At 54.1% G+C, this 13,061-nt stretch overlaps 1 protein-coding gene across 1 annotated transcript in view; it reads left to right on the forward strand.

Moving 5' to 3' along the window:
• The window catches only part of glsl (glutaminase like), a gene marked incomplete at its 5' end in the record, with an annotated part of 105,216 nt that overhangs the window by 32,258 nt on the left and 59,897 nt on the right, over positions 1-13,061 (forward strand). The window contains 2 exons of the mRNA XM_084315496.1: positions 1,165-1,203; positions 4,336-4,392. Coding sequence (XP_084171622.1) covers positions 1,165-1,203; positions 4,336-4,392 — 96 coding nt within the window. The remainder of the gene's footprint in view (positions 1-1,164; positions 1,204-4,335; positions 4,393-13,061) is intronic.

Consider the following 13,061-nt stretch of genomic DNA (forward strand, 5'->3'; position numbering starts at 1 on the left):
CACTCTGAGAGCCAGGTACACTCTGAGAGCCAGGTACACTCTGAGAGCCAGGTACACTCTGAGAGCCAGGTACACCCTGAGAGCCAGGTACACTCTGAGAGCCAAGTACACTCTGAGAGCCAGGTACACTCTGAGAGCCAGGTACACCCTGAGAGCCAGGTACACCCTGAGAGCCAGGTACACTCTGAGAGCCAGGTACACCCTGAGAGCCAGGTACACTCTGAGAGCCAGGTACACCCTGAGAGCCAGGTACACTCTGAGAGCCAGGTACACTCTGAGAGCCAGGTACACCCTGAGAGCCAGGTACACTCTGAGAGCCAGGTACACCCTGAGAGCCAGGTACACTCTGAGAGCCAAGTACACTCTGAGAGCCAGGTACACTCTGAGAGCCAGGTACACTCTGAGAGCCAGGTACACCCTGCTGAGAGCCAAGTACACTCTGAGAGCCAAGTACACCCTGAGAGCCAGGTACACTCTGAGAGCCAGGTACACTCTGCTGAGAGCCAGGTACACTCTGAGAGCCAAGTACACTCTGAGAGCCAGGTACACCCTGAGAGCCAGGTACACTCTGAGAGCCAGGTACACTCTGCTGAGAGCCAGGTACACTCTGAGAGCCAAGTACACTCTGAGAGCCAGGTACACTCTGCTGAGAGCCAGGTACACTCTGAGAGCCAGGTACACCCTGAGAGCCAGGTACACTCTGAGAGCCAAGTACACTCTGAGAGCCAGGTACACTCTGAGAGCCAGGTACACCCTGAGAGCCAGGTACACTCTGAGAGCCAGGTACACTCTGAGAGCCAGGTACACCCTGAGAGCCAGGTACACCCTGAGAGCCAAGTACACTCTGAGAGCCAGGTACACTCTGAGAGCCAGGTACACCCTGAGAGCCAGGTACACTCTGAGAGCCAAGTACACTCTGAGAGCCAGGTACACTCTGAGAGCCAGGTACACCCTGAGAGCCAGGTACACTCTGAGAGCCAGGTACACTCTGAGAGCCAGGTACACCCTGAGAGCCAGGTACACTCTGAGAGCCAGGTACACTCTGAGAGCCAGGTACACTCTGAGAGCCAAGTACACCCTGCTGAGAGCCAGGTACACCCTGAGAGCCAGGTACACTCTGAGAGCCAGGTACACCCTGAGAGCCAGGTACACTCTGAGAGCCAGGTACACTCTGCTGAGAGCCACGTACACTCTGAGAGCCAGGTACACTCTGAGAGCCAGGTACACCCTGAGAGCCAAGTACACCCTGAGAGCCAAGTACACCCTGCTGAGAGCCAGGTACACTCTGAGAGCCAGGTACACTCTGAGAGCCAGGTACACTCTGAGAGCCAGGTACACTCTGAGAGCCAGGTACACCCTGAGAGCCAGGTACACTCTGAGAGCCAGGTACACTCTGAGAGCCAGGTACACTCTGAGAGCCAGGTACACTCTGAGAGCCAGGTACACTCTGAGAGCCAGGTACACCCTGAGAGCCAGGTACACTCTGAGAGCCAGGTACACCCTGAGAGCCAGGTACACTCTGAGAGCCAGGTACACCCTGCTGAGAGCCAGGTACACTCTGAGAGCCAAGTACACTCTGCTGAGAGCCAGGTACACTCTGAGAGCCAGGTACACTCTGAGAGCCAGGTACACCCTGAGAGCCAGGTACACTCTGAGAGCCAGGTACACTCTGAGAGCCAGGTACACTCTGAGAGCCAGGTACACCCTGCTGAGAGCCAAGTACACTCTGAGAGCCAGGTACACTCTGAGAGCCAGGTACACTCTGAGAGCCAGGTACACTCTGAGAGCCAAGTACACCCTGAGAGCCAAGTACACTCTGAGAGCCAGGTACACTCTGAGAGCCAGGTACACTCTGAGAGCCAGGTACACTCTGAGAGCCAAGTACACCCTGAGAGCCAAGTACACTCTGAGAGCCAGGTACACTCTGAGAGCCAGGTACACTCTGAGAGCCAGGTACACTCTGAGAGCCAGGTACACTCTGCTGAGAGCCAGGTACACTCTGAGAGCCAGGTACACTCTGAGAGCCAGGTACACTCTGAGAGCCAAGTACACCCTGAGAGCCAGGTACACTCTGAGAGCCAGGTACACTCTGAGAGCCAGGTACACTCTGAGAGCCAGGTACACCCTGAGAGCCAGGTACACTCTGAGAGCCAGGTACACCCTGCTGAGAGCCAAGTACACCCTGAGAGCCAGGTACACCCTGCTGAGAGCCAAGTACACCCTGAGAGCCAGGTACACTCTGAGAGCCAGGTACACTCTGAGAGCCAAGTACACTCTGAGAGCCAGGTACACCCTGAGAGCCAGGTACACCCTGAGAGCCAGGTACACTCTGAGAGCCAAGTACACCCTGAGAGCCAGGTACACTCTGAGAGCCAAGTACACTCTGAGAGCCAGGTACACTCTGAGAGCCAGGTACACTCTGAGAGCCAAGTACACCCTGAGAGCCAGGTACACCCTGAGAGCCAAGTACACTCTGAGAGCCAGGTACACTCTGAGAGCCAGGTACACCCTGAGAGCCAGGTACACTCTGAGAGCCAGGTACACTCTGAGAGCCAGGTACACCCTGAGAGCCAGGTACACCCTGAGAGCCAAGTACACTCTGAGAGCCAGGTACACTCTGAGAGCCAGGTACACCCTGAGAGCCAAGTACACTCTGAGAGCCAGGTACACTATGAGAGCCAAGTACACTCTGAGAGCCAAGTACACTCTGAGAGCCAAGTACACTCTGAGAGCCAGGTACACTCTGAGAGCCAAGTACACCCTGAGAGCCAAGTACACCCTGAGAGCCAAGTACACTCTGAGAGCCAGGTACACTCTGAGAGCCAGGTACACTCTGAGAGCCAGGTACACTCTGAGAGCCAAGTACACCATGAGAGCCAAGTACACTCTGAGAGCCAGGTACACTCTGAGAGCCAAGTACACTCTGAGAGCCAAGTACACTCTGAGAGCCAAGTACACTCTGAGAGCCAGGTACACTCTGAGAGCCAGGTACACCCTGAGAGCCAGGTACACTCTGAGAGCCAGGTACACTCTGAGAGCCAAGTACACCCTGAGAGCCAGGTACACTCTGAGAGCCAGGTACACTCTGAGAGCCAGGTACACTCTGAGAGCCAGGTACACTCTGAGAGCCAGGTACACCCTGAGAGCCAGGTACACTCTGAGAGCCAAGTACACTCTGAGAGCCAGGTACACTCTGAGAGCCAGGTACACCCTGAGAGCCAGGTACACCCTGAGAGCCAGGTACACTCTGAGAGCCAGGTACACCCTGAGAGCCAGGTACACTCTGAGAGCCAGGTACACCCTGAGAGCCAGGTACACTCTGAGAGCCAGGTACACTCTGAGAGCCAGGTACACCCTGAGAGCCAGGTACACTCTGAGAGCCAGGTACACCCTGAGAGCCAGGTACACTCTGAGAGCCAAGTACACTCTGAGAGCCAGGTACACTCTGAGAGCCAGGTACACTCTGAGAGCCAGGTACACCCTGCTGAGAGCCAAGTACACTCTGAGAGCCAAGTACACCCTGAGAGCCAGGTACACTCTGAGAGCCAGGTACACTCTGCTGAGAGCCAGGTACACTCTGAGAGCCAAGTACGCTCTGAGAGCCAGGTACACCCTGAGAGCCAGGTACACTCTGAGAGCCAGGTACACTCTGCTGAGAGCCAGGTACACTCTGAGAGCCAAGTACACTCTGAGAGCCAGGTACACTCTGCTGAGAGCCAGGTACACTCTGAGAGCCAGGTACACCCTGAGAGCCAGGTACACTCTGAGAGCCAAGTACACTCTGAGAGCCAGGTACACTCTGAGAGCCAGGTACACCCTGAGAGCCAGGTACACTCTGAGAGCCAGGTACACTCTGAGAGCCAGGTACACCCTGAGAGCCAGGTACACCCTGAGAGCCAAGTACACTCTGAGAGCCAGGTACACTCTGAGAGCCAGGTACACCCTGAGAGCCAGGTACACTCTGAGAGCCAAGTACACTCTGAGAGCCAGGTACACTCTGAGAGCCAGGTACACCCTGAGAGCCAGGTACACTCTGAGAGCCAGGTACACTCTGAGAGCCAGGTACACCCTGAGAGCCAGGTACACTCTGAGAGCCAGGTACACTCTGAGAGCCAGGTACACTCTGAGAGCCAAGTACACCCTGCTGAGAGCCAGGTACACCCTGAGAGCCAGGTACACTCTGAGAGCCAGGTACACTCTGAGAGCCAGGTACACTCTGAGAGCCAGGTACACCCTGAGAGCCAGGTACACCCTGAGAGCCAAGTACACTCTGAGAGCCAGGTACACCCTGAGAGCCAGGTACACTCTGAGAGCCAGGTACACTCTGAGAGCCAGGTACACTCTGAGAGCCAAGTACACCCTGCTGAGAGCCAGTTACACTCTGAGAGCCAGGTACACTCTGCTGAGAGCCAAGTACACCCTGCTGAGAGCCAAGTACACCCTGCTGAGAGCCAGGTACACCCTGAGAGCCAGGTACACCCTGCTGAGAGCCAAGTACACCCTGAGAGCCAGGTACACCCTGAGAGCCAGGTACACTCTGAGAGCCAGGTACACTCTGAGAGCCAGGTACACTCTGAGAGCCAGGTACACCCTGAGAGCCAGGTACACTCTGAGAGCCAAGTACACTCTGAGAGCCAGGTACACTCTGAGAGCCAGGTACACTCTGAGAGCCAGGTACACTCTGAGAGCCAGGTACACTCTGAGAGCCAGGTACACTCTGAGAGCCAGGTACACTCTGAGAGCCAGGTACACTCTGAGAGCCAGGTACACTCTGAGAGCCAGGTACACTCTGAGAGCCAGGTACACTCTGAGAGCCAGGTACACTCTGAGAGCCAGGTACACTCTGAGAGCCAGGTACACTCTGCTGAGAGCCAGGTACACTCTGAGAGCCAGGTACACTCTGAGAGCCAGGTACACCCTGAGAGCCAGGTACACTCTGAGAGCCAGGTACACTCTGCTGAGAGCCAGGTACACTCTGAGAGCCAGGTACACTCTGAGAGCCAGGTACACTCTGAGAGCCAGGTACACCCTGCTGAGAGCCAGGTACACTCTGAGAGCCAGGTACACTCTGAGAGCCAGGTACACTCTGAGAGCCAGGTACACCCTGAGAGCCAGGTACACTCTGAGAGCCAGGTACACTCTGAGAGCCAGGTACACTCTGAGAGCCAGGTACACCCTGAGAGCCAGGTACACTCTGAGAGCCAGGTACACGCTGAGAGCCAGGTACACTCTGCTGAGAGCCAGGTACACTCTGAGAGCCAGGTACACTCTGCTGAGAGCCAAGTACACCCTGAGAGCCAGGTACACTCTGAGAGCCAGGTACACTCTGCTGAGAGCCAGGTACACTCTGAGAGCCAGGTACACTCTGAGAGCCAAGTACACTCTGAGAGCCAGGTACACTCTGAGAGCCAAGTACACCCTGAGAGCCAGGTACACCCTGAGAGCCAGGTACACCCTGAGAGCCAAGTACACTCTGAGAGCCAGGTACACTCTGAGAGCCAAGTACACCCTGAGAGCCAGGTACACCCTGAGAGCCAGGTACACCCTGAGAGCCAGGTACACCCTGAGAGCCAGGTACACTCTGAGAGCCAGGTACACTCTGAGAGCCAGGTACACCCTGAGAGCCAGGTACACTCTGAGAGCCAAGTACACCCTGAGAGCCAGGTACACCCTGAGAGCCAGGTACACCCTGAGAGCCAGGTACACCCTGAGAGCCAGGTACACTCTGAGAGCCAGGTACACTCTGAGAGCCAGGTACACCCTGAGAGCCAAGTACACTCTGAGAGCCAAGTACACTCTGAGAGCCAGGTACACCCTGAGAGCCAGGTACACTCTGAGAGCCAGGTACACTCTGAGAGCCAGGTACACTCTGAGAGCCAGGTACACTCTGAGAGCCAGGTACACCCTGCTGAGAGCCAGGTACACTCTGCTGAGAGCCAGGTACACCCTGAGAGCCAGGTACACCCTGAGAGCCAGGTACACTCTGAGAGCCAAGTACACTCTGAGAGCCAGGTACACCCTGCTGAGAGCCAGGTACACTCTGAGAGCCAGGTACACTCTGAGAGCCAGGTACACTCTGCTGAGAGCCAGGTACACTCTGCTGAGAGCCAGGTACACTCTGAGAGCCAGGTACACCCTGAGAGCCAGGTACACTCTGAGAGCCAGGTACACCCTGCTGAGAGCCAGGTACACCCTGAGAGCCAGGTACACTCTGAGAGCCAAGTACACCCTGAGAGCCAGGTACACTCTGAGAGCCAGGTACACTCTGAGAGCTAGGTACACCCTGAGAGCCAGGTACACCCTGCTGAGAGCCAGGTACACTCTGAGAGCCAGGTACACTCTGAGAGCCAGGTACACTCTGCTGAGAGCCAGGTACACCCTGCTGAGAGCCAGGTACACTCTGAGAGCCAGGTACACTCTGAGAGCCAGGTACACCCTGCTGAGAGCCAGGTACACTCTGCTGAGAGCCAGGTACACCCTGCTGAGAGTCAGGTACACTCTGCTCTGTCTTGTCCTGGTCTGTCACACACTGACATACCCACCAACGCACACACATTTCAAATCTTTATTTATGTCCACATAAAGACAATGTTTAAAGGACATAATATTATCAGTGCACTTGTACATTGTGGGTTATTCTGATACAAACGTTCCCAAATTGACAGTGGCAACCAAAGTTACACAAACACATGGATGATGAACCTGACAATCTACACACAGCTCATGGATACAGATAGCAGCGTCTTCTCCAAATTGCCCGGCTGCCAATAATTGCTGACACTGAGCAATATCTTGCTAATTGTTTGGCTCTTCTCTTCGGAAGACTGGCCAACTGAAGGCCTCTAACACCCAATTTATGGACATGACCCAGGCCTCCAAATATGAAGACTAACAGACTTTACAGTTGTAGCCGAGTTGTGATATGGAATGGTCTAACAGTTAATATTTTAACATTTTGGTTGTGAAGGCTTCCTCTAGACTGTAGTCAAACGTGCAGCCAACTTCTAGGATGAGAACCTCTCTGTTATTCTTATTAACAACAACAACATCGGGGGTGTTTGCTGAAATATCAGAGAACAGTGAATTGTCCCTACACAGATTGAGCATATATGGCTTCACAGTTTATACAGCTTATATGTTGCAGGTGACCCGAGTGTGGAACTGACACTGTCTGCAATCAGATCCACGATCCTATCATGCCTACAAATGTAAAGCCCTTTGTATGCATGACAGCCATTGAGTCTGTGGAGCATGTAGATGATGGTCTCTCCAGGTGTGTGTAGACTCTGTGGAGCATGTAGATGATGCTGGTCTCTCCAGGTGTGTGTAGACCCTGTGGAGCATGTAGGTGATGGTCTCTCCAGGTGTGTGTAGACTCTGTGGAGCATGTAGGTGATGGTCTCTCCAGGTGTGTGTAGACTCTGTGGAGCATGTAGGTGATGGTCTCTCCAGGTGTGTATAGACTCTGTGGAGCATGTAGGTGATGGTCTCTCCAGGTGTGTGTAGACTCTGTGGAGCATGTAGGTGATGGTCTCTCCAGGTGTGTGTAGACTCTGTGGAGCATGTAGATGATGGCCTCTCCAGGTGTGTGTAGGCCCTGTGGAGCATGTAGGTGATGGTCTCTCCAGGTGTGTATAGGCTCTGTGCAGCATGTAGGTGATGGTCTCTCCAGGTGTGTATAGCCCTGTGGAGCATGTAGATGATGGTCTCTCCAGGTGTGTATAGCCCTGTGGAGCATGTAGGTGATGGTCTCTCCAGGTGTGTATAGGCTCTGTGGAGCATGTAGGTGATGGTCTCTCCAGGTGTGTGTAGACTCTGTGGAGCATGTAGATGATGGTCTCTCCAGGTGTGTGTAGACTCTGTGGAGCATGTAGGTGATGGTCTCTCCAGGTGTGTGTAGCTCTGTGGAGCATGTAGGTGATGGTCTCTCCAGGTGTGTGTAGACTCTGTGGAGCATGTAGGTGATGGTCTCTCCAGGTGTGTGTAGACTCTGTGGAGCATGTAGGTGATGGTCTCTCCAGGTGTGTGTAGACTCTGTGGAGCATGTAGGTGATGGTCTCTCCAGGTGTGTGTAGACTCTGTGGAGCATGTAGGTGATGGTCTCTCCAGGTGTGTGTAGACTCTGTGGAGCATGTAGGTGATGGTCTCTCCAGGTGTGTGTAGACTCTGTGGAGCATGTAGGTGCTGGTCTCTCCAGGTGTGTGTAGGCTCTGTGGAGCATGTAGGTGATGGTCTCTCCAGGTGTGTGTAGGCCCTGTGGAGCATGTAGGTGATGGTCTCTCCAGGTGTGTGTAGACTCTGTGGAGCATGTAGGTGATGGTCTCTCCAGGTGTGTGTAGACCCTGTGGAGCATGTAGGTGATGGTCTCTCCAGGTGTGTGTAGACTCTGTGGAGCATGTAGGTGCTGGTCTCTCCAGGTGTGTGTAGACCCTGTGGAGCATGTAGTTGATGGTCTCTCCAGGTGTGTATAGACTCTGTGGAGCATGTAGGTGATGGTCTCTCCTGGTGTGTGTAGACTCTGTGGAGCATGTAGGTGCTGGTCTCTCCAGGTGTGTGTAGACCCTGTGGAGCATGTAGTTGATGGTCTCTCCAGGTGTGTGTAGACCCTGTGGAGCATGTAGGTGATGGTCTCTCCAGGTGTGTGTAGACTCTGTGGAGCATGTAGGTGATGGTCTCTCCAGGTGTGTGTAGACTCTGTGGAGCATGTAGGTGATGGTCTCTCCAGGTGTGTGTAGACTCTGTGGAGCATGTAGGTGATGGTCTCTCCAGGTGTGTGTAGACTCTGTGGAGCATGTAGGTGATGGTCTCTCCAGGTGTGTGTAGACTCTGTGGAGCATGTAGGTGATGGTCTCTCCAGGTGTGTGTAGACTCTGTGGAGCATGTAGATGATGGTCTCTCCAGGTGTGTGTAGACTCTGTGGAGCATGTAGGTGATGGTCTCTCCAGGTGTGTGTAGCTCTGTGGAGCATGTAGGTGATGGTCTCTCCAGGTGTGTGTAGACTCTGTGGAGCATGTAGGTGATGGTCTCTCCAGGTGTGTGTAGACTCTGTGGAGCATGTAGGTGATGGTCTCTCCAGGTGTGTGTAGACTCTGTGGAGCATGTAGGTGATGGTCTCTCCAGGTGTGTGTAGACTCTGTGGAGCATGTAGGTGATGGTCTCTCCAGGTGTGTGTAGACTCTGTGGAGCATGTAGGTGATGGTCTCTCCAGGTGTGTGTAGACTCTGTGGAGCATGTAGGTGCTGGTCTCTCCAGGTGTGTGTAGGCTCTGTGGAGCATGTAGGTGATGGTCTCTCCAGGTGTGTGTAGGCCCTGTGGAGCATGTAGGTGATGGTCTCTCCAGGTGTGTGTAGACTCTGTGGAGCATGTAGGTGATGGTCTCTCCAGGTGTGTGTAGACCCTGTGGAGCATGTAGGTGATGGTCTCTCCAGGTGTGTGTAGACTCTGTGGAGCATGTAGGTGCTGGTCTCTCCAGGTGTGTGTAGACCCTGTGGAGCATGTAGTTGATGGTCTCTCCAGGTGTGTATAGACTCTGTGGAGCATGTAGGTGATGGTCTCTCCAGGTGTGTGTAGACTCTGTGGAGCATGTAGGTGCTGGTCTCTCCAGGTGTGTGTAGACCCTGTGGAGCATGTAGTTGATGGTCTCTCCAGGTGTGTGTAGACCCTGTGGAGCATGTAGGTGATGGTCTCTCCAGGTGTGTGTAGACTCTGTGGAGCATGTAGGTGATGGTCTCTCCAGGTGTGTGTAGACTCTGTGGAGCATGTAGGTGATGGTCTCTCCAGGTGTGTGTAGACTCTGTGGAGCATGTAGGTGATGGTCTCTCCAGGTGTGTGTAGGCCCTGTGGAGCATGTAGGTGATGGTCTCTCCAGGTGTGTGTAGACTCTGTGGAGCATGTAGGTGATGGTCTCTCCAGGTGTGTGTAGGCCCTGTGGAGCATGTAGGTGATGGTCTCTCCAGGTGTGTGTAGACCCTGTGGAGCATGTAGGTGATGGTCTCTCCAGGTGTGTGTAGGCCCTGTGGAGCATGTAGGTGATGGTCTCTCCAGGTGTGTGTAGACTCTGTGGAGCATGTAGGTGATGGTCTCTCCAGGTGTGTGTAGCCCTGTGCAGCATGTAGATGATGGTCTCTCCAGGTGTGTGTAGGCTCTGTGGAGCATGTAGGTGATGGTCTCTCCAGGTGTGTGTAGCTCTTTTGAGCATGTAGGTGATGGTCTCTCCAGGTGTGTATAGACTCTGTGGAGCATGTAGGTGATGGTCTCTCCAGGTGTGTGTAGCTCTGTGGAGCATGTAGATGATGGTCTCTCCAGGTGTGTGGAGCTCTGTGGAGCATGTAGGTGATGGTCTCTCCAGGTGTGTGTAGACTCTGTGGAGCATGTAGGTGATGGTCTCTCCAGGTGTGTGTAGACCCTGTGGAGCATGTAGATGATGGTCTCTCCAGGTGTGTGTAGACTCTGTGGAGCATGTAGGTGCTGGTCTCTCCAGGTGTGTGTAGACCCTGTGGAGCATGTAGGTGATGGTCTCTCCAGGTGTGTATAGGCTCTGTGGAGCATGTAGGTGATGGTCTCTCCAGGTGTGTATAGGCTCTGTGGAGCATGTAGGTGATGGTCTCTCCAGGTGTGTGTAGACTCTGTGGAGCATGTAGGTGATGGTCTCTCCAGGTGTGTGTAGACCCTGTGGAGCATGTAGGTGATGGTCTCTCCAGGTGTGTGTAGACTCTGTGGAGCATGTAGGTGATGGTCTCTCCAGGTGTGTGTAGACTCTGTGGAGCATGTAGATGATGGCCTCTCCAGGTGTGTGTAGGCCCTGTGGAGCATGTAGGTGATGGTCTCTCCAGGTGTGTATAGGCTCTGTGCAGCATGTAGGTGATGGTCTCTCCAGGTGTGTATAGCCCTGTGGAGCATGTAGATGATGGTCTCTCCAGGTGTGTATAGCCCTGTGGAGCATGTAGGTGATGGTCTCTCCAGGTGTGTATAGGCTCTGTGGAGCATGTAGGTGATGGTCTCTCCAGGTGTGTGTAGACTCTGTGGAGCATGTAGATGATGGTCTCTCCAGGTGTGTGTAGACTCTGTGGAGCATGTAGGTGATGGTCTCTCCAGGTGTGTGTAGCTCTGTGGAGCATGTAGGTGATGGTCTCTCCAGGTGTGTGTAGACTCTGTGGAGCATGTAGGTGATGGTCTCTCCAGGTGTGTGTAGACTCTGTGGAGCATGTAGGTGATGGTCTCTCCAGGTGTGTGTAGACTCTGTGGAGCATGTAGGTGATGGTCTCTCCAGGTGTGTGTAGACTCTGTGGAGCATGTAGGTGATGGTCTCTCCAGGTGTGTGTAGACTCTGTGGAGCATGTAGGTGATGGTCTCTCCAGGTGTGTGTAGACTCTGTGGAGCATGTAGGTGCTGGTCTCTCCAGGTGTGTGTAGGCTCTGTGGAGCATGTAGGTGATGGTCTCTCCAGGTGTGTGTAGGCCCTGTGGAGCATGTAGGTGATGGTCTCTCCAGGTGTGTGTAGACTCTGTGGAGCATGTAGGTGATGGTCTCTCCAGGTGTGTGTAGACCCTGTGGAGCATGTAGGTGATGGTCTCTCCAGGTGTGTGTAGACTCTGTGGAGCATGTAGGTGCTGGTCTCTCCAGGTGTGTGTAGACCCTGTGGAGCATGTAGTTGATGGTCTCTCCAGGTGTGTATAGACTCTGTGGAGCATGTAGGTGATGGTCTCTCCTGGTGTGTGTAGACTCTGTGGAGCATGTAGGTGCTGGTCTCTCCAGGTGTGTGTAGACCCTGTGGAGCATGTAGTTGATGGTCTCTCCAGGTGTGTGTAGACCCTGTGGAGCATGTAGGTGATGGTCTCTCCAGGTGTGTGTAGACTCTGTGGAGCATGTAGGTGATGGTCTCTCCAGGTGTGTGTAGACTCTGTGGAGCATGTAGGTGATGGTCTCTCCAGGTGTGTGTAGACTCTGTGGAGCATGTAGGTGATGGTCTCTCCAGGTGTGTGTAGACTCTGTGGAGCATGTAGGTGATGGTCTCTCCAGGTGTGTGTAGACTCTGTGGAGCATGTAGGTGATGGTCTCTCCAGGTGTGTGTAGACTCTGTGGAGCATGTAGATGATGGTCTCTCCAGGTGTGTGTAGACTCTGTGGAGCATGTAGGTGATGGTCTCTCCAGGTGTGTGTAGCTCTGTGGAGCATGTAGGTGATGGTCTCTCCAGGTGTGTGTAGACTCTGTGGAGCATGTAGGTGATGGTCTCTCCAGGTGTGTGTAGACTCTGTGGAGCATGTAGGTGATGGTCTCTCCAGGTGTGTGTAGACTCTGTGGAGCATGTAGGTGATGGTCTCTCCAGGTGTGTGTAGACTCTGTGGAGCATGTAGGTGATGGTCTCTCCAGGTGTGTGTAGACTCTGTGGAGCATGTAGGTGATGGTCTCTCCAGGTGTGTGTAGACTCTGTGGAGCATGTAGGTGCTGGTCTCTCCAGGTGTGTGTAGGCTCTGTGGAGCATGTAGGTGATGGTCTCTCCAGGTGTGTGTAGGCCCTGTGGAGCATGTAGGTGATGGTCTCTCCAGGTGTGTGTAGACTCTGTGGAGCATGTAGGTGATGGTCTCTCCAGGTGTGTGTAGACCCTGTGGAGCATGTAGGTGATGGTCTCTCCAGGTGTGTGTAGACTCTGTGGAGCATGTAGGTGCTGGTCTCTCCAGGTGTGTGTAGACCCTGTGGAGCATGTAGTTGATGGTCTCTCCAGGTGTGTATAGACTCTGTGGAGCATGTAGGTGATGGTCTCTCCAGGTGTGTGTAGACTCTGTGGAGCATGTAGGTGCTGGTCTCTCCAGGTGTGTGTAGACCCTGTGGAGCATGTAGTTGATGGTCTCTCCAGGTGTGTGTAGACCCTGTGGAGCATGTAGGTGATGGTCTCTCCAGGTGTGTGTAGACTCTGTGGAGCATGTAGGTGATGGTCTCTCCAGGTGTGTGTAGACTCTGTGGAGCATGTAGGTGATGGTCTCTCCAGGTGTGTGTAGACTCTGTGGAGCATGTAGGTGATGGTCTCTCCAGGTGTGTGTAGGCCCTGTGGAGCATGTAGGTGAT

The sequence above is a fragment of the Notolepis coatsorum genome, assembly GCF_963971535.1.
Source record: "Notolepis coatsorum genome assembly, chromosome: 6".
Taxonomy (NCBI): domain Eukaryota; kingdom Metazoa; phylum Chordata; class Actinopteri; order Aulopiformes; family Paralepididae; genus Notolepis; species Notolepis coatsorum.